The following is a 19,115-nucleotide window of genomic DNA, read 5'->3' as shown; positions in this document are numbered from 1 at the left end:
AAAAAATTGATTTGAGAAGTCAAATGATCAATTTGTGGAATTCTCATATAAAAACTGTTTTATACATGTGATTGTGAGAAGAGGGTTAGAATTAATGAAAAGACTATTGAACAATTGGTTTTCTTCTCCCTTTAGTTAATGAAAATTTTGAAATATAAGAGACAGGTAAAAGAGACAATCAGGTATTAATACCTTAATGAAATGTAAAAAGTTTAAAATAAAAATATTTAAAGAATGGGTCCATAAGTTTCACTAGATTGTTTCATAACACACAACAAAGTTAAGAATCTCTACCCTAGATAGTGTCTTATCATTTATTATTATTTTTTGTTGGGCAAGACAATCAGAATTAGGTGATTTGCCCAGGGTCACACAGTGACCCTGTGTCTGAGGCCTGATTTTGAACTCAGATTCCTCCTGACTCCAGGTTGGTGCTCTATCCACTCCACCATCTAGCTGCCCCCAATGTCTTTATTTTTTTTAAAGGACCAATAAGTTTCTCAATGTAAATACAACAGGGCCTACAGAATTTCCACTTCCCAGAAGTTTACCTAGGAAGAGCTATTAAGATAGATGGGAAGGAGGAAATCTAATCTCAAGAACAAATAAGAGATTCTGATAGCATTTCCCTTTGTGCCTCTCTGAAATACCTGGTCTGAGAAGCAATGGGAAGGAACAGCAGAAGTTCTATCAGTAGAAATTTATTGAGACAGATTCCCTCACCTCAGTCAAAGCAAGCACGACAGGAACATTTCCTGGAAGTGAAGAACACTACAAGCTGAAAAGCATGGCATAGCTAAACAAGAGAGCATGATAGGGAGGCACACGTCCCCTACTATCCTTACTCAGTGTGCTATGAGAATTGAGACTCCCCTGGGTGCCAAGGGAAGGACTGCTTACTAAATCATTATTATTTCCTGAAACATAGGTTTATGTATTCTCAGGCTTGTAAATAAACTTATTCTTTAAGTTTTGTAAATTTGAGTATTTAAATTTTGTAAACCAGAGTATTTCAAAGGGGAGCTAAAAGCTGTATTTTCACTAGTGGAGTGTCCTGCTGATGCTTTCAAATAACCTGGGTGGGAAACAAGCATTAGAATTAGAAACCTCCAAAATATAGCTAAATCCTTCATACCAGAGAAGATACTCCAACATGGATTAAATGGGTTGAGAGAATGCTTGACTCATAGCATTTTGGTTCAGAGATTTCCTAAAAGAATCGAGGTTTTCTTTGTAGCATCACCATTTTTTATTACCTGAATAAACTTGCTGTTCATTTCTTCTAACTGTCTTTTTATCATCGTGATCTTCTCCTGTGTAAAGAAAGTATGAGGCTGAGTTGTAGAGGTATTTGTGGGTTTGCAATAAATCAACTGTAAAAAAAATAGATCATTCTTAGGAGAAAAGAGATTATCCTTAAGGCCACTTGACCAGAAAGAATCAGGCTTTATAGTCATTTCTAGTGTTTAGGGCAGATTATTGCTATTAAGTACAATATCCTTACAACTTTGTTTTGTCAATAACCTCTTTCCCCCAAAAGCTCTAAGTGTTGATCCACACCAAATTTTATATCAAATGTATTTCCTTGGTATATATTTTGTGGATACAACATTTCTCCCACTGGAGACAAGGGTTTTTTTTTTTCAAATATATATTTTTTAATCTTCAATCCTTAGAAGACACTTAATAAAATGCTTGTTCTTGAATCATTGAAATGAAGATCAATTTTTCTATAGATCTGTTATATGCATTACCTTGTGCTAGGCTCTACATGGAAAATACATTCCCTGCCCTTTTATTTCACCAAGTTCATTCTTCTCCAGCACAGTTTCTGTGAGGTACAACTCATCATAGGACAGTCACATGTCATTTGGTTTCCTGATTCACCTACATAGTAAAAATATGTTATCTTTATCTATAAATCTGATTATAATAAGAATGAGTCAGGGTTAGGAGGAAAGACTCTTCACAAAGGCCATTAGTTTTTATTTCAATTTCATTATAGGTGAGTATGCACAGAGGTAGAGTCAGACTTTTTCTAGGCCCAAACAAATGACTTCACAATTATATTTTCATGCTTAATGTTTCTCTAATTAATTTCTCAATGTGATCTTTCTTGCTAACACTTGATTAATAGAGCCCTTTCATTTTATTTTCATCTTACTTATTTCTCTTCTCCTTATTGTGTTCTCATTTTGTCTCTATCATTCCTAACAGTTTATATCTTACATTCTTTTAAGGCATAACCTCCTAATTACAATGTTATTAAATATGCATTATTAAATAATAATGCATAAACACAATAATAATTAGGAGGATTATGCTATTATGTCAGAAGTAGAAGTTTAACTCAAATCTTCCTAACTTCATAACAGTTTTACATACACATATATACAGACACACACACAGACATACTCTATCATTATGAGTAAATCTCCAAATCTATCAATGCTTCAGTCCAGTGAGTCTAAAACCTTTTTGGTCTCAAGATTTATTTATATTCTTTAAAAAAAATTTTAGGACTCCAAATTGCTTATCTTTCTCTGAGTCATATCAATATTTACTGTGTTAGAAATTAAGACTAATGGGGAATGGCTGAATAAGTTATGGTATATGAATATAATAGAATAGTATTGTCCTATTATCAGCTGTGATGGTCTTGGCTCTTTTCAACAATGAGGTGATTCAGGCCAGTTCCAATAGACTTGTGATGGAGAGATCCATCTGCAGCTAGAAAAAGGACCATGGGGACTGAATATGGATCACAATATAGTATTTTCACCTTTTTTGTTGTTTGATTTTTTTTCCTCTTTATCATTTTTCCCCCTTTTGATCTGATCTTTCTTGTGTAGCATCATAAATGTGGAAATATGTTTAGAAGAACTGCACATATTTAACCTATATTGGATTACTTGCTGTCTAGGGAAGAGGATGGAAGGAATGAAGGGAGAAAAATTTGGAACACAAGGTTTTGCAAGGGTGAATGCTGAAAATTATCCTTGCATGCATTTTGAAAAAGCTATTATTAAAAAAATAAAATAAGAGCAGAATCCAAAAAAAAAAAAAGACATAAAATTTTAAAGTATTAATCCATTTGAAAATAACAAAATATCACATTAACATCACAATATAAATAACATTTTTATGAAAAGTCACCATATTCTCCAAAAAATTTGTAAGAGTAGCATATTTTACATAATTTACATATTTTTGAAAATCTCTTTAATGCCTATCTTAATAGAACAGAACTGGATTATCATATCTTCTTCATTCAATTTGTTGTGATGTTTTAGTTGACGTATATAAAGAAAATCTGATTTCACACAAATATGTAATTGGGAAAGGGAGAAATATTTTAACAGGCAGATAATGTCTTAATATTATGACAAAGGTAGTTTTGACCACATAGACTTATTGAAAGGATCTGGGGAGAAGCAGTACTCCCAACAAACAGCTAAAATTATAGATTAAAAATCACTTGTCAATATACTTTATTAAGACTTTCAACAAGAGATGAAATCATGGGTGAAAACTAAAAACTTTTAAAAAAATTATAAAAAATTAAATAAAATTTTAACATGAGACACAACATAGTTTAAAGAATAGGGTGCTGGCAGCATTCAGAAGGCCTAAATTGAAATACTCCATAAGAGGCTTACTATTTGTCAGTAGACAAACAATTTAACTTGCCCATGGCTATATTTTCTTATCTATAAAATAGGGAGAATGAACCTGATCATTTCTAAAGTCTTTTCCAAATCAAACTCTGTAGTCTGAATTTATGCATCATGGTATAGAAATAATATGATTCAGAATAAAGAGAAAGTTTAAGAGTCAAGAGTTTGGGGTTCAAACTCTACAACAATTAGCTTTGTGACCTTCTAGAACTAGCTTTGTGACTTTGGACAGATTCATTATCCTTTCTGAGTTTCAGTTTCCTAATTTATAAAAGAAAAGTGGAGCAAATTACTATGAAGACACTTCCAACTTAATGATTCGATGTATGTATGCTTGTCCATATTGTTTCCTTTAGTAGCCAGCAAATTCCTTGAGTAGTGACTTTGTGCTATCTAATATACAACTCAAGCCTATCCCTAGGAAAGCCCAGACCTTTTGACTAATTGGTTTGTCACACACACCTTTACAATTTTTTTAAAAATTAATTTAATTTTTCTTAAGTACAAGCAAAAAATTTTAAAGTTCTTTTTAAAAATTGTGAGTTCCAAATTCTTTTCTGCCCCTCCCTCTCCTGTCTTGAGAAGGTAAACAATGTGATATAGACTATACATGTGAAGTCATACAAAACATTTCCATATTATATATGTCACAAAAGAAAAGTTTCCCTTCTCACCCTCTACCTTTTCACCAAAACAAACAAACAAAAACAAGAAAAATAAAGAAAATTTTGCATCCAGGCTTCATCAATTCTCTCTCTGGAGAGGAAAAGCATTTTTCATTATAAATTCTTTAGAATTGTCTTAGTTGCTCAGAATAGCTAAGTCATTAACAGTCAATCATCATATAACAATGTTGTTCTTGTGTACAATATTCTCCAGATTCTGCTCACTTCATTTTGCATCAGTTCATATAAATCTTCTCAAGTTTTTCTGAAATCATCCTGCTCTTCATTCCTTTTAGCACAATAGTATTTGTGGAAAACTATGCCTCATGTTATTGTTTTGTTTTTTTAATTCTTAAAGCTTTTATTTTCAAAACCTATGCACAGGTAATTTTCAAAACATATGCATGGATAATTTGATGCTTGCATAGCCTTGTGTTTCAAATTTTCTCCTTCTTCCCCCCACTCTCTCCCCTTGAGGGCAAGCAAGTCAATATATGTTGTACATGTTAAAATATATGTTAAATCCAATATGCATAAACATCTTTATACAATTCTCTTGCTGCACAAGAAAAATCAGATCAAAAAAAGAAAGTAAATGAGTAAGAAAATAAAATTCAAGCAAGCAAACAACAACAACAAAAAAAAAAAGAGTGAGAATGTTATATTGTGATCCACATTCAATTCCCAGAGTCTTCTCTCTGGGTCCAAATGGTTCTCTTCATCACAAAATCATTGGAACTGGCATCAATCATCCCATTGTTTGAAAGAGTCACATTCATCAGAATTGATCATCCTATAATATTGATATTGCTATGTATCTCCTGGTTCTGCTCATTTCACTTAGCATCAGTTCATGTAAGTCTCTCCAGGTCTCTCTAAAATCATTCTCTTGATCATTTCTTATAGACCAATAATATTCTATAACATTCATATACCATAACTTATTCAACTATTCTCCAACTTATGGGCATCGACTCAGTTTCCAATTTCTTGCCACTATGAAAAGGTATGCCCCATGGTTATGGAAGGAAATGTATTGTAGCTACTGTACTTACTACGCCATTTTAGTAAAAATGTCTTTACTTTGAGCTAATTGTATTCTACTGACAATATTCTAAGATTTAGTAAAGGTAAGGGGTTGTAAAGGGTTGCAAGTTATAGTTTTAGGAGTGTGAAACTATAGGAAAATGTGTTTCCTTGGGAAATCCCACTTATAAATTAGTACAAATGAGAGTTGCAGAAGGTAGCCCAGGGAAGCTATTATCCCTGGAAATTATGCTTCTCTTAACATAACTATAGATTTTGCATTAGGGTTTCTTTTAGCTGCCACATCACATTGCAGATTCATTTTGAGTTTGCAATACACTAACATTCCTTGTCAAGTTATTATATCATATTTGTGAAGTTTTTTTTTAATGTAAGTCTCTATATTTATCCCTATTACATTTTATTAGATTTATTTGATTCAGTCCAATATTCAATTCTGTCAAGGTCTTTTTGGATTCTGATACACATACAGTGTATTAGCTAATGTTCCAAGTTTTGTGTCATACGTATATTTCATCAGTATTTCAAGTCAATGATAAAAATTTTAATAGCCTAGAGTCACATCCTCAGAGCATTCTACTAGAGATGTGTCAAGATGACATTTAATTATTTTTTACTTCTCTTGGTGTTGGTCCATTTAATCAGTTCCAAATTCATATAATCTTATTATCTAATACATGAAATACTCAATATTTGCCAAAATGCTTTCTTAAAATCCAGGTGAATTATATCTACAACATTGTCCTCATCTATTAGCTTAGTAATCATTTGGAAAAATGAAAAAAGGAGGATTAGTCTGACTGACCTGTTTTTGATGAAACCATAATTTTTAAAAATAATAACTGCTTCCTTTTGTATATGTTGTAAGTATTCACTTATCATCTCTTTAGTGATCTGCTCTGAAATTTTCCCAGGAATCAACACCAAGTTCACTGGCCTATATACTTTGAAGACATTATTGATTTTCTTTTTTAGTTTTTAAAGAAAAGTTGGGACATTTGTCCCTTTTCCAATCTTGTGATGTCTCTATCATTTCCTGAGATCTTTAAAATTTTGCTGACATGACTTAGTGATCAAATAGATCAATTCTTTTTTTGTTGAAGCTTTTTATTTTCAAAACATATGGATATATTTTGAATAATTTTTCAACATTGACCCTTTGCAAAACCTTTTGTTCCAATTTCCTCCCCTTCTTTCCCTCATCTTCTCCCCTAGATGGCAAGTAATCCAATATAGCACACATATTTTTAAGTATCACCAAAACTGTAGTTTGTTTTGCTTGACTACGTATATTTTCCACAAAGGTTTTGTTTTTCCTTTTTCTTTTTTTCCATTTGCAGAATGGAAAATTGGGTAGGTACGAAAATTGATTTTTATTGACTACAAACATAAAATTTTAATAATAAAAACTACTACATCATCTTCTCTTGGATAAGGAACTTCTTATTAGCCATTTTTATTCTAGTGTTTTTAGTGAAGAGATAATTTTGCTTGGCACAAATTCTATACCTTCTTTCATATTGAGATAGAGTTTCAAGGGACCTCAGAGGTGATAAAGTCCCAGTTCCTCATTTTACAATGAAGACAATAGAGCCCCAGGAAGGTTAAGCGATTTCCTCAATATTGGAGGCAGGATTTGAAATCATGTTCCATGCTGACTCTTTAAAAATAATTTATGTAGTTCTTTAAGGTTTGCAAAGCACTTTATGTATGTTATTTGATTTGGTTTTTCACAATAATTCTGTGAGGCAGATACTATTATTATCTCATTTTGCAGATGAGGAAATTTGAGACTGAGATTGACAAAGTGACTTGATCCAGTCACAAAGCTCCATTGCCAGTATATTTCCTTCTTTGATCTAAAAGATCAAAAAGAATTTTAATCATTCCCTTAATATAACTTTAAAAAAATTTCTTTGGTCCTTAACTTTTCTTGCTATCTTAACTAATTCTGACCTTCAACAATCCTGGAAATTTTTTTGTTTTATTGATGAATTTTTTTCTTACTTCTCATTATAGTTGTTAACAGCCATATCCTTCAAATTGCATTTTCTCTTAATCACAAAGAAAATCAATTAAGCAATAACAATGAATGTACAGACTATGTAAAAGACAAGTATTCAGCATTCTGTCTTAGTAGTCCTCCATTTCTCCCACATTTTCTCTTCTCCAGGACCTTCAGTAATTTTCCAGTTACTTAGAATTCAAGTTGCTTTTAATCATCTGTTCATTTACAACATTGTAGTTATTCCAGGAATAAGAAAAAAATTATGATTACAAAAATACAAAGATATTTCAGTTTCAAAACAACATCTCTGAATTTCTAATATTTGTTATTTCAGACATGTTACATAACTTCAGACAATATTAGTCCCATTACATTCAGCTGCTATAGTTTGGTTTTTTTTAGCCATTCCCCAATTGATGGGCACCCATTTTGTTTCCAATTTTTTTTTTTCCCAATTCATTGTACTGCTGCTGTTTATATTCACATTTCAGTTATCACCCTCCCAACTGTCGGGGGTGTGAAACTGTGTTCCCTTTAATCTGTAAAATTAATCACTCTGAAATTGTATCCCTTTTGATCTGCAAAAGAAGAGAGACTGGGGTCTCATATGAGAAAGAGAGCCATCCTTTTGGCTGGGCTTTCTAAGGCAAATCACTCCATTGAACTTTTGGGGATGCAGACCCTTTTCAGGAAATTCCAAATTCCAGAAGCCTTCAAAGTGATTTCCATTCAATTGGAGTTCTAGACCCAGGGACTTTGGCTTTTTTTTCAACCTGAAACCTGAGGTTCAAGATTCCCTATTAAAGGGCAACTTTAAACTCATTTCTTTGCAGAATGTCCAAAGTAGTATGCTTTGCCTCTTTGGCATAGCTGCCAGGACTCTGCCTGCTGTAAAGACATTCTTTTCTCAGTGCCAGCTTCCATTTCCCTAATAGAACTTTGACACTAGGAAGTCAGTCTCCTAGCAGAGATGACTTTATATCCAACAATAAACTTCCATTTTTGCCACTTAAAATTCTTTGGGCTTGTGAATTTTTTCACGAAGGACCTGCACTGACCAAAAGCTTTTCATTTATATTGATGCCATCATTATGTATATTATTCTTCTGGTTCTAATCATTTAACTCAGCAGTAGTTCTTACACGCTTTGCCAAATTTCTTTGAATTCCTTATATTGTTTCTCACTGTACAATATTTCATTATATGCCATAGATATTTTTAGCTATCTCTTAATCAGTATATCAAACCTACTTTGTTTCTAGTTTTTTGCATCCCTATCTTTTGAGCCATTTTAAAAAGTGCAGCTATTAATATTTTATTATGTATTGCATCTTTATTTTTGTCTCTGATTCTGTAGGAGTATATGCTCAGCAGATGAATCCTTAATGTTTTTAAAGGACCATGTCACACTCATTGTGTTATCTAATTGTGCTTCCACTTTCTGTATGTTTCTTTTAAAAATTTAAATTAGTGAGATCCCCTGTTTATCTACATCAGTCCTCAGACAGCTCTCATTTTTTTCTCTTCCTCATAATCGTTTTCATTGTCTTCAAATTTTATTTCTTGATAGTTTTCTAAACCTTTTTGGATAACTTCCCATCTAGAATTTTAGCCCATGGAATCTTACACCTATTATTCCTTTGAAGACCTTGAAATTTGTTTCCCCAAAATCTAGGATAGAAGAAGACTATCTCCAACTTTTCCCCTTCTTCCCTTATGAATTCTTGGAAGCAATGATGGACTTATGAATTTATGAACTCTTGAAAGCCTTCTTTTCAAGGATCCCATAGCATTTCCATTTGCATCAAATCATTCTTCCTTCTTATTGTGAGAATTAGATCCAAGATAGAATTTTTCCTTGTTGTTTTTTCCCACTTTTGGAAGAATAAAATTATCAATAAGTCAAGAAATTATTAGCTATTCTGTTTTTGGAAGAAAGAGTTCATCAGATATTTGGATAATTAAAATCTATTACTACTATCTGAAACTGTGGCCTGGTGTGGCAGAGTTAGAGAAAATGGTGAAGATCCTTTCCACAAGGGGTTCTTGCTGTGGATATGTAGCCCAGATTCTTTTTCCCCTCTTAATAATATTCTATTTTTTCAAATATATATAAAGAAAAATTTCAATATTCATTTCTGTAAGATTTTGTTTTACAACTTTCCCCCCTCCCTCCTCTTGCCTTTCCTCAAAACAGCAAGCAATCTAAAACAGGTTAAGCATGTACAATCCTTCTAAACATATTTCCATATTTGTCATATTGTTCAAGAAAAATCACACCATGAGGAAAAAACCATGAGAAAGAAAAAACAGGCAAGCAAGCAAGCAAACAAACAAGGCAAACTGTGCTTTGATCTATATTCATTTTAGATCTGTTTGCAGATGGCATTTTCCATCCTAAGTCTATTGGAATTGCCCTGGATCACCATAATGCTGAGAAGAGCTAAGTCTGTCATAGTTGATTATCACATATGTTAAATGTTCTCTTGTTTCTGCTCACTTCGTGAGGATATTGGACATCAATATTCAAGATAGACATTGGTATACAGCCTGTACCTGTGACTTTTCTGATATCAAGAAAGCCATAATGGGGGAACTCCTTCTACAATACTGTGCAGTACTCTCTGGGTAACTCTTTTAAGATTGTAAGTTGCTGAGAAAGTTAGTCTTAAGGATGAAGAGAACCAACTACACCCAGAGAGAGAACTGTGGGAACTGAGTGTGAATTACAACATAGCATTTTACTCTTTCTGTTGTTTGCTTGCATTTCATTTTCTTTCAGTTTTTTTCCTTCTTGATCAGATTTTTCTTGTGCAGCAAGATAATTGTATAAATATGTATACATATATTGGATTTAACATATATTTTAACATATTTAATATGTACTGAATTACCTAATATCTAGGGGAGGAGATAGGGGAAGGAGGTAAAAATTTGGAACACAAGGTTTTATAAGGGTCAATGTTGAAAAATTACCCATGCATATGTTTTATAAATAAAAAGCTTTAATTAAAAAGAAAAAGAAAAAAAAAGATACTTAGAAAATTACGTACACATTGAAAGGTCAAAGATTTTCTCAGAGTTACACAGTCAAATGAATAAGAGACTGGACTTAGATTCTGGTCTTCCTGATTCCAAGTTCAATTAAATCTACCCACTACATTGGGCTGCCTCTTATCAGGATATTAGACAGCAATTTATTTCATTCATCTCAGAAGAAATACATGCCGACTTAAAACTAGACTTATAGTTTTGTATAAGGATAAAGACACCACCAATTATCCCAACTTTGGAATAATTACTTTTGTTTAGTTAATAAACTTTTTTGATTGAATAAATCTGAATAATTGATGAAAGGCTTTGAGCTTGGTCATGTCTTGACGAACTTATATAAAAAGGAGGAGCTATCTCAGAAATAGATGCTTCAGGAACTAGCTGAGAAAAGAAAAGGTCAAGGAATGAGAGAAGAAAACAAGATAAGATTATGACTGTGACAGATAAGGAAGATATTAAGAAGAGCCATCAGTCCTACAAGGCATCTTAATGTAGAAGATTCTGGTTGACTCCACTCCAAGAAAATGATTTTCCCCCAATTTCCCTTTCAAATTGTTTGTTTACAGATAGAAATTTCTTTGCTTCTTAACCCAAACATTTTGAGTAACTTGAATTTTGTTTCAACCATAAAGAAACTGGGAGTTAATACATACATATAGATGCATATACACACATGTATTTAACAGGCAGAAAATCAAATCTCTTCCTCAATGTTAGGAATCTTCCTAATTGAGCACTTGGATTATTTGTTATACACCTAACTTTCCATTTAAAATAATTTCATAAAGCCCCAGAAGGTGGATTCATGTGGAACTTTGAGTATTATTATATTTTTCCCCAGGTTTAAAATGAGTTAAATGTTATATATGTATTAATCAGGGATATTGCATCACTATTATTATAATCTTCTCCAAAGTTAAATTAATTTTGCAGGAATTCCTGAAGATCTTTCACATTGACTTTCTTGTCTTGAGTAATTGATGAGATCTAAGCACTAGCCAGGTATAACTCTATAAACTTTTTCTGGTTCATGCTGTCATTCATTATCTTTTCCTTTAAGAAGTTGCACAATTGCAGGGAATATCTCCCTTTGTGCCACCAGCACTGATTGATAAACCTAAGAATTCCTTTTTAAAAATATTTTTAAAGCTTTTTTTATTTTCAAACATATACATAGGTAATTTTTCAACATTGACCCTTATAAAACCTTGTGTTCCAAATTTTCCCCTCCTTCCCCCCACTGCCTCCCCTAGATGGCAAGCAATCTAATATGTTATACATATTAAAATGTATGTTAAATCCATTATGTGTAAACATATTTATACAATTCCCTTGCTGCACAAGAAAAATCAAATCAAAAAGGAAAGAAAATGAGTAAGAAAAAAAATGCAAGCAAACAACAACAAAAAGAGTGAGAATGTTATGTTGTGATCCACATTCAATTCCCACTGTTCTCTCTCTGGCTCTCTTCATCACAAGATCATTAGAACTGGGATCAATCATCTCATTGTTGGAAAAAGTCACATTCATCAGAATTGATCATCCTATAATACTGATGTTGCTGTTGTTGTGCATCAGTTCATCATATAAGTCTCTCCAGGCCTCTCTAAAATCATCCTCTTGATTGTTCTTATAGAACAATAATATTCCATAATATTCATATACCATAACTTATTCAGCCATTCTCCAAATGATGGACATCCACTCAATTTCCAATTTTTTGCCATTATGAAAAGGGTTGCCACAAACATTTTTGCACATATACCCCCAAGAATTCCTAAACTCATAAGGTAGACGAAGGCTGGAAATTTATACAATTGCTATTTAATTGTTGTCTTGCAATTTTTATTCATTAATAGGAAGGAAATAAAGGAAAGATACTCAAGCAGAAGACACAAGCTAAGAATTGAAGATCTACACTAAGACATAATACTTCCAAATGCTTATAGCCAACTATTGTCTCTGGGGGAGAAAGGAACGCTTGTTAGAAGTCAAAGAGAAACACAGAGTCCCAAAATGATGTTCTCAGAGGACAGTGTTGTCTCTCTGATCTCTTTTATATAACCTTTGGAAAGGGGAGATTCCACCCTAAGAGTCCATTCCTATGTGACATTGAGGGGCCAATCCTCTTTAACATAGTCTTCAGGCACTGAAACTAATTAGTTTAGCAAGGGAAAAATCTCTATGAGAAGTGCTTCAAAATCAACCCTGATAAAACTCTATTGTACCTTTTTATGAGAGGCTTGTGATCTGCTTCCCAAACCCATTTACTTTCTATTCCTACCTCTTTGATTTATGTTTTCTTACCAAGGTCCTTTTTTTCTCCTATCTTCTAAATACAAGCAATGGTACAGATTCTATCCTGGGTCCTATTCTCTCATGTTCTTCCTCTCTTGGAAATCTAAGGGGCTCTCCTGGTTCTATGTAATTGATTGGTGAGTCTGTAATTCCATCCCCAACTTCTGCTCTAATGGAGTTTTAGCTTCTCATTTACAACCAATTGCTGCTAAACATCTCCATCTAGAGGTCTCATGCTCCTGGAATTCATGTTCCAGAATAAACTCATGACTAGATCATTAGTGATTTTATTGATATCATTCTCTCCGTCACTTATTAGGCTAAAAATCTTATAATCTTTAATCTCTGAATGCTTCTCCTACAATTTATCAGTTGCCAGGTATTGGGAATCTCTACACTATCTCTTGAAGCTGCCCCCTCTTTTCTATTGTCATTGTCACCCCTAATTCAGGATCTCATTATGTCTTACTTGGATTACTGTACTGGTAATTCATTTATGTAGCACTTTAAGGTTGAAAAGTACTTTATAAATATTTATTTCATTTAAATCTCACAACAATTGTGGGAAGTAGTGCTATTTCCATTTTAAAGAGGAGGAAAGTTAAGTAGACAAAGGCTGAGTGACTTTCCAGGGCCACACAATTAGTAAGTTTGTGACTCATGATATGAAATCAGGTTTTCCCAATACCAACTCCAGCATTCTATTTGATGGACCACTTAGCTGTCTTACTATTGATCAGCAGAGGAATTTTAACCTGCTCTGTTTCTAACGTGTACTGATTGATCCTGTAGAAGATTTCAGTTGGGCATACTCCTCCCAAGAGTCATACTGGGGTTGTACTTAGTTTGTACATCTGATAAGTCTTTAGCTTACTGCAACTCAGAATTCCTGAGCTCGAGATCCTTTAGCCTAAGTTTCTCTTTGAGCTAAGACTACAGGAGTTCCCAAACACATCTCATTCTCTGTAATTTTCAATCAGTTCATATATCTAATCAATGCTACTTGCCTACACAAAATCTTTAAAACAATTCAACCTCCCCATTATCTACTGGAAAAAAAACAAGTGATTTTCTTGAGGGCAAAGTCTGTATCAAGGTTCATCTTTATGCTCCCAATGCTTAAAAAGTATCTTGCTCACAGTTGCCATTTAATGTTTGGTCAATTGAATCGCCTAAATGATTACAAGGTAGTCATAATTAGCCTCCTTGTTTTCACTCTTTACCCTCTCCCCTATCCATGCTACAACTATGACCAGAACAATTTCCTTAATACCTAGTGTAATGCCAGAGAAACTGAGACAAGATAGATTAGAGAATTTTTAATATTTTATTTGAAAGGAAGAGATTTACTGGGACCAAATGGATCCATGGTTTGGTCCCGGGGCTGAATAAGACTATCATCTCCAAGAATCCAGCAAACAATTTGAGTTCTCTATGACATGTATATATACATGGCGCAGATACAGGGGTAGACCAAGGCAGGGGCAGAGTCAGAGTGCTAAGAGTGGGAATGGGACTCTGACAGGGTGGGGGAAGGTATCAAAGATGGGGATGACATAATGAGGGGAGGTATCGGAGATGGGGAGAGGCATCTTGATAAGAAGGTATCTGATATTCTGATAGACTGGGATGGGGAGAGGCATTCTGATATTCTAAAATATAAGATCTTTTATCCTTATCAAATATTCTGATGATTAAGAGGGAGGGGTAGTTTTGCAAGATTGAGCAGAACAATTTAATTTTTTTTTTTTTATTTAATAGCCTTTTATTTACAGGATATATACATGGGTAACTTTACAGTATTAACAATTGCCAAACCTCTTGTTCCAATTTTTCACCTCTTACCCCCCCCCCACGCCCTCCCCTAAATGGCAGGATGACCAGTAGATGTTAAATATATTAAAATATAACTTAGATACACAATAAGTATACATGACCAAAACATTATTTTGCTGTACAAAAAGAATCAGACTCTGAATTATTGTACAATTAGCTTGTGAAGGAAATCAAAAATGCAGGTGTGCATAAATATAGGGATTGGGAATTCAATGTAATGGTTTTTAGTCATCTCCCAGAGTTCTTTTTCTGGGTATAGCTAGTTCAGTTCATTACTGCTCCATTAGAAATGATTTGGTTGGTCTCGTTGCTGAGGATGGCCTGATCCATCAGAACTGGTCATCATCTAGTATTGTTGTTGAAGTATATAATGATCTCCTGGTCCTGCTCATTTCACTCAGCATCAGTTCGTGTAAGTCTCTCCAGGCCTTTCTGAAATCATCCTGTTGGTCATTTCTTACAGAACAGTAATATTCCATAATTTTCATATACCACAATTTATTCAGCCATTCTCCAACTGATGGACATCCATTCAGTTTCCAGTTTCTAGCCACTACAAAAAGGGCTGTCACAAACGAGCAGAACAATTTAAGCAGCACAATTCAGGGAAACTGAAGCAGGACAATTCAGGGAAACCAAGGCAAAACAATTTAGGGAAACTGAGGCAGGATAATTAAGGAAATTGAGTCAGGACAATAAAAGAGAACTGTGGCACAACACTAGTTCTAATTATAGCACCTTTCTTCTTAAAAACTTGTAATGGTTTCATTTCCCATCACCATAGAATAGAACGTCTAAACTCCTATGATCCTCTGCAGTCAACTTTCCATCTACTTTTCCAGCCTTTTATAAACTGCCTCTTTGCATTTCCAGCATTTCTCTCTATCTTTTCCCATGCTTTTCCTCTCTAGGATGCATTTTGCTAATTCATCTCCATGCTATATCATGCAATAAAAATCTCTTCTATGGAAAGAAAAGCTTACTCTGTCCTTGGACCATTTTTCACATTCTAAGTTCTCTGCTACTCCTTAAACTTCTACCTCTGATTAGCTGTTTTTTCCCTAGACACTCTCTTTTAAAGAGAAGGCTCAGATCAATCATGTCTATAATTATGTAAATGAAAACTAGGCTATAGAATCACAAGTGAGGGATGCCAGTCAAGGTGTAATTATTAAGCACTTTCTCTGTGTTAAGTACTAAGAAGACAAATTCAAGAAAACAGAATCACATTCTCTGCCTTCAAGGAACTTTTATTCTAATAGGGGAAGACACTCTATAAAAAGGAGCTGAAAAGTGAGGGATGGGTCCCCTTTGCAGGGGACACAGTTGGGAAAGTCCTGTGGAAATGAGTCAGTAGTGCAGTTTGGAGAGGAATGAAGACATGGTTAACAACGTCTATTTAAAATGGAGTGTCTAGGAAAAACCTGAAAATTGGCAAAAATAAAATAGTAAAAGTCATTATTGATGGAGTGGTGAGAAAAGAGGTGTGAAGTGGTTCCAATTTCTCTCAATTCCTATTTGGAATTATTTTTAAAAGCAAGGAGTTGGTGAGGGCATAGATTGTTACACTCGAAGTCAGAAAGACTTGAATTCACCCTACCTCCAGAAGAAAAATCTATTAATCTCTTTCAGCTTCAGTTTCCTCATCTATAAAATCTATATCTATACATTTTAGATCTATATCTATAGATTACAGATATAATAAAATAATATCTATAAAATAGATATAATAAATAGCTTCTAGCTTCCAGAGTTGTTCTGAGAATCAAGTACACATAAAATTGTTTGCAAACCATAAAAAATTATGTACATGCTACTTATTATGCAAAAACCACATTATTCATATCCTTTGATGCAGCAGTTTCTATTACTGAGCCTCAAAGAAATTAGAGAGAAAAGAATATTAGTGAATATAAAAATATTCATAGTATCTTTTTTTTGAGCAATAAAGAAAAGAAGTTGTTGCCCATCAATTTGGAAATGCTTGAAAAAAAAATTAGGGCATATGGATGTAGCAGAAGATTATTATACAACAAGAAATAACAATATGTTGAATTCAGAGAAATATGGGAAATTTTGTAAGAATTATAGTTATGAAATGAACAAAGGCAAGAGAAAAAAAATAGACATTAACTCCAAGAAATTAAATTAAAAAACTAAAAGGAATTGAACTCTGAACAATGAAAATGGCAATGACAGTTCTGGAGAAGAGAGAAAATGTGTCTTCTCTCATGGCAGTCAGATTGGGGATGACTGGGACAGATTATTTTTTTTCTTTTTATTATTCTTAAAACTTTTAATTTTCAACACATATACACAGCTAATTTTCAACATCTATCCTTGCAAAACCTTGTGTTCTTAATTTTTTCCCTCCCTTCCCCTACATGGCAAGTAATCTAATATATGTTAAACATGTGCAATTCTTCTATATAAATTTCCACAATTATCTTGCTGCACAAGAAAAATCAGATCAAAAAGGAAAAAATGAGAAAGAAAACAAAATGCAAGCAAACAACAACAAAAGGAGTGAAAATACTATGTTGTGATCCACACGCAGTCCCCATAGTCCTTTTTCTGAGTACAGATGGCTCTCTTCATCATCACAAAACCATTGTAATTGGCTTGAATTATTTCACTGTTGAAACGAGCCATATAGGACAGATTGATGTATGCAAGGTTTTCTCTTATCAAATATTATTTATCATATAATAGAAATTTAAATAAAATTTAATTTTATAAATAAAAATACATTTTTATCATGTAAATTTTTTTGGTCATAATAAAGGGCTCAATCTGGAAGTGTAGTAAGAAATTACTTTAATACAAAGACAACATATGGGGTATAGTAGATTGGACTGGCACCAGTAGTAGATTCCTAGTCTAGATTCAGGTTGGTCACTAAAGAGTTGTGTAAGCTTGAAGATAGATTCACTTTTCCTGATCTTAGTTTGCTGTGATTGAATTATACATAGTTAAGTACTTCAAAAATATTAGTCTACTTATAAGGAGGCAAAAGAACTTTAGGAATTCTGAATTTTCAAGGTAGACACAGTACAACAACAATTTAGGATCAATGAAGAAATTCTAACTTTCTAAATTCAAAAGCTCTTATCATAGGATGGAAATAAATATTCCACACACCTACCAATTGCAGTAGGACTGTATTAATAAGTAAAAACAGGCAAATCAAACCTTTTCCTACCATCAGTGGTTGGGATTAAAAACCCTGAAAATTTCATCTCAGTCCTGATCACTTGATTCTAGAGTTTCCAACTTTGTCAGAATATTGTTTTCAGTTTGTGGGGATATATCCCTTAAGGGGACAAAAAAGATTTAAGGTTCTTAGAGATGGTGTGTGTAGGATGAATACTATTGGAAGCCTTCTTACCTGTTTGCTTAACTCTTCTTCAATTTCAAGGTATTGATTTGACTCTAGCTGTTCCATTTGGTTTTCCATTTCAATCACTTCATTTAATAAACTACAAAGAAAAATTGACCAATAGAATGATCCCATTAAAACAGTCTTACTAAAGAAATACATTTAATGGAGTTTTTGTCTAGAAAGATCATTATTTTAGCTACATTTTAAAGAATATTAATATTTTAGTTTTTAAGGAACTATAGCAACTATGACAAAGAATCAGGAGTCTTTTTTTTTACATCAACATTCAAATGTTTTCAGCATCTTAATTTTTTGTTTGAAATTTCTTTTTTTTTTTTTTTTTTTTTGCTTTTTAAAAATCTTTTTATCTTCAGGATTTAACATTGTATTTGACATATAGTAAATGTTTTTATACATGCTTTTTTTATTCATTGGTTTATTCAAATAATTAAACACATCAATACTCAGAGCCAAACAAAGGAAGACATTGCTAACAAGATGGGACTTTCTCTCTGAGCTAATGATTTTCTTTTTTCTTTTTTTTTTTTTTAATTTAATAGCCTTTTATTTACAGGATATATACATGGGTAACTTTACAGCATTAACAATTGCCAAACCTCTTGTTCCAATTTTTCACCTCTTACCCCCACCCTCCCTAGATGGCAGGATGACCAGTAGATGTTAAATATATTAAAGTATAACTTAGATACACAATAAGTATACATGACCAAAACATTATTTTGCTGTACAAAAGAATCAGACTCTGAATTATTGTACAATTAGCTTGTGAAGGAAATCAAAATGCATGTGTGCATAAATATAGGGATTGGGAATTTAATGTAATGGTTTTTAGTCATCTCCCAGAGTTATTTTTCTGGGCATAGCTAGTTCAGTTCATTACTGCTCCATTAGAAATGATTTGGTTGATCTCGTTGCTGAGGATGGCCTGATCCATCAGAACTGGTCATCATCTAGTATTGTTGTTGAAGTATATAATGATCTCCTGGTCCTGCTCATTTCACTCAGCATCAGTTCGTGTAAGTCTCTCCAGGCCTTTCTGAAATCATCCTGTTGGTCATTTCTTACAGAATAGTAATATTCCATAATTTTCATATACCACAATTTATTCAGCCATTCTCCAACTGATG

At 33.2% G+C, this 19,115-nt stretch overlaps 1 protein-coding gene across 3 annotated transcripts in view; it reads right to left on the bottom strand.

The window, feature by feature from the left end:
• SMCO2 (single-pass membrane protein with coiled-coil domains 2) overlaps positions 1-19,115 on the bottom strand; it is an 86,471-nt gene that overhangs the window by 10,345 nt on the left and 57,011 nt on the right. For all 3 annotated transcript variants that reach the window (XM_031938058.1, XM_031938059.1, XM_031938060.1), the window contains 2 exons: positions 17,974-18,064; positions 1,257-1,313 (listed from right to left, as the gene is read on the bottom strand). In XM_031938058.1, the coding sequence (XP_031793918.1) occupies positions 1,257-1,313; positions 17,974-18,064 (148 nt within the window). The remainder of the gene's footprint in view (positions 1-1,256; positions 1,314-17,973; positions 18,065-19,115) is intronic.

This window comes from Sarcophilus harrisii, chromosome 5 (genome assembly GCF_902635505.1).
Source record: "Sarcophilus harrisii chromosome 5, mSarHar1.11, whole genome shotgun sequence".
In the NCBI taxonomy this organism is placed as follows: domain Eukaryota; kingdom Metazoa; phylum Chordata; class Mammalia; order Dasyuromorphia; family Dasyuridae; genus Sarcophilus; species Sarcophilus harrisii.
The sequence above is the reverse complement of the archived record's forward strand: the minus strand, read 5'-3'. Positions and strand labels throughout refer to the sequence as shown.